The sequence below is a fragment of the Pundamilia nyererei genome, unplaced genomic scaffold, assembly GCF_000239375.1.
Source record: "Pundamilia nyererei isolate P.nyererei 1_Seehausen unplaced genomic scaffold, PunNye1.0 scaffold00043, whole genome shotgun sequence".
NCBI lineage: Eukaryota > Metazoa > Chordata > Actinopteri > Cichliformes > Cichlidae > Pundamilia > Pundamilia nyererei.
In genome coordinates, this window is record NW_005187444.1 from 2,734,693 (window position 1) to 2,736,084 (window position 1,392).

Below are 1,392 nucleotides of genomic sequence, written 5' to 3' on the forward strand. Positions count from 1 at the left end.
ACACTTTCCTTTGGTAGAAGAAAAAATAGACAGATCTCAGATAGTTCACAGTCTCAGCAGTATCATCATGTTTTGACTGGAAAGTTAGAAACAACAACAAAAAACCACCAAAACTTCTTTTCAGATCGCAGAAGATTGCAGCGCCTCCCTGAGCCTGTTTTATGCCGAGTTTTCTTCCTGTTAAAAGGGAGCTTTTCCTTTCCACTGTTGCCAAAATCTTGCTCAAAGGAGTTTGCTTGCTTGTTGAGGTTTTCTTCAGAATACTGTCAGCTCTTTACATTATAAAGTACCTCGACACAACAGTTGTTATGGTTTGGTGCAATATAAAGACACCCAAATTGAACTAAATAGCTGTTAAATCATTATATGATGGAGAGCTTTTGTTGTTTTACACATCTGCATTACTGTTTAGAGCACATATGTAATAACCTCTCTAAAGTATTTATGCACATAATTCTGTCCAGTGTCTTTTTTGATGAAGACCATGATAAGTTCGTCCAAACTATGCAGAGCAGGATCGTACTGAGATAGAGCCGTGAGTCACATTCTTTAAAATCTTTAGCTCACCTCAGAAAAGTGTGTTAAGCTACATTGTGTATGTTCTATAATAATTACAAAATCTTTAGCCCTAAATGTAATATAACTGAGACACTGAATGTCTGAGAGGGGAAATTCAAACATGTTAAATCAGCCACAATTTGTCACTTTATCATTTTATTGTTTTTAATTTTAGTTAGCAACAATTTTGATAATATTTAATTATCAGTTTTTCAAGAACAAATACCAACTCTGATTTACCAGTTATCTTATGCACTGTACTGTAAACTGAGTTTTTGACTGATAGCTAAGCAAAAACAACACAATGTAGCATATAACCATAAAATTAAGAACTTGATGACATTTGTTGACCAATTGATTAAAAAATAAAATGATGATAAAACACGCCAAACTACTACATTAGCAGAGACATGTGTTTAAATTCAAGTAATAAGCAAAATAAGCAAGTTAAATGAGGTGGTTTGAAGTTAAGGCATCATAACTTCCTTGTCAACAGTCTTGACAGTTTTTACAGTTTTTATTGAGATACAAGTATAAAGAGACACTTTTTCTCCCTTACAGATCACTAAATCACTCTCAAGTACTTACCTGATTTCCCAGCCCCCTGGCTTCCCAGTAGGGCCAGCTTGATGTCGTTCATGCCTGTGTTGTGTCAGGTCCTCAGCTGTATCTCTAGCTGCAGTTCTGTGTTGCGTTTGGTATTTAGGTTAGCCTCAGCTCACTAAACACTCCTTATCGTTGAAGCAGAGTGGAAGTACATGACTGCCCTCCCCTCTCTTTCTCTTCAAAGAGCTGTTTCACATTTTAAAACCAGAGGCAGAGGAGAGTGGGGAA

The 1,392-nt window shown here is 36.3% G+C and overlaps 1 protein-coding gene across 1 annotated transcript in view; it reads right to left on the bottom strand.

The window, feature by feature from the left end:
• The window catches only part of rerglb (RERG/RAS-like b), an 11,668-nt gene extending 10,276 nt beyond the window's left edge, over positions 1-1,392 (bottom strand). Inside the window, exon 1 of the mRNA XM_005731515.1 lies at positions 1,147-1,392. Coding sequence (XP_005731572.1) covers positions 1,147-1,198 — 52 coding nt within the window. The 5' untranslated portion in view covers positions 1,199-1,392. The remainder of the gene's footprint in view (positions 1-1,146) is intronic.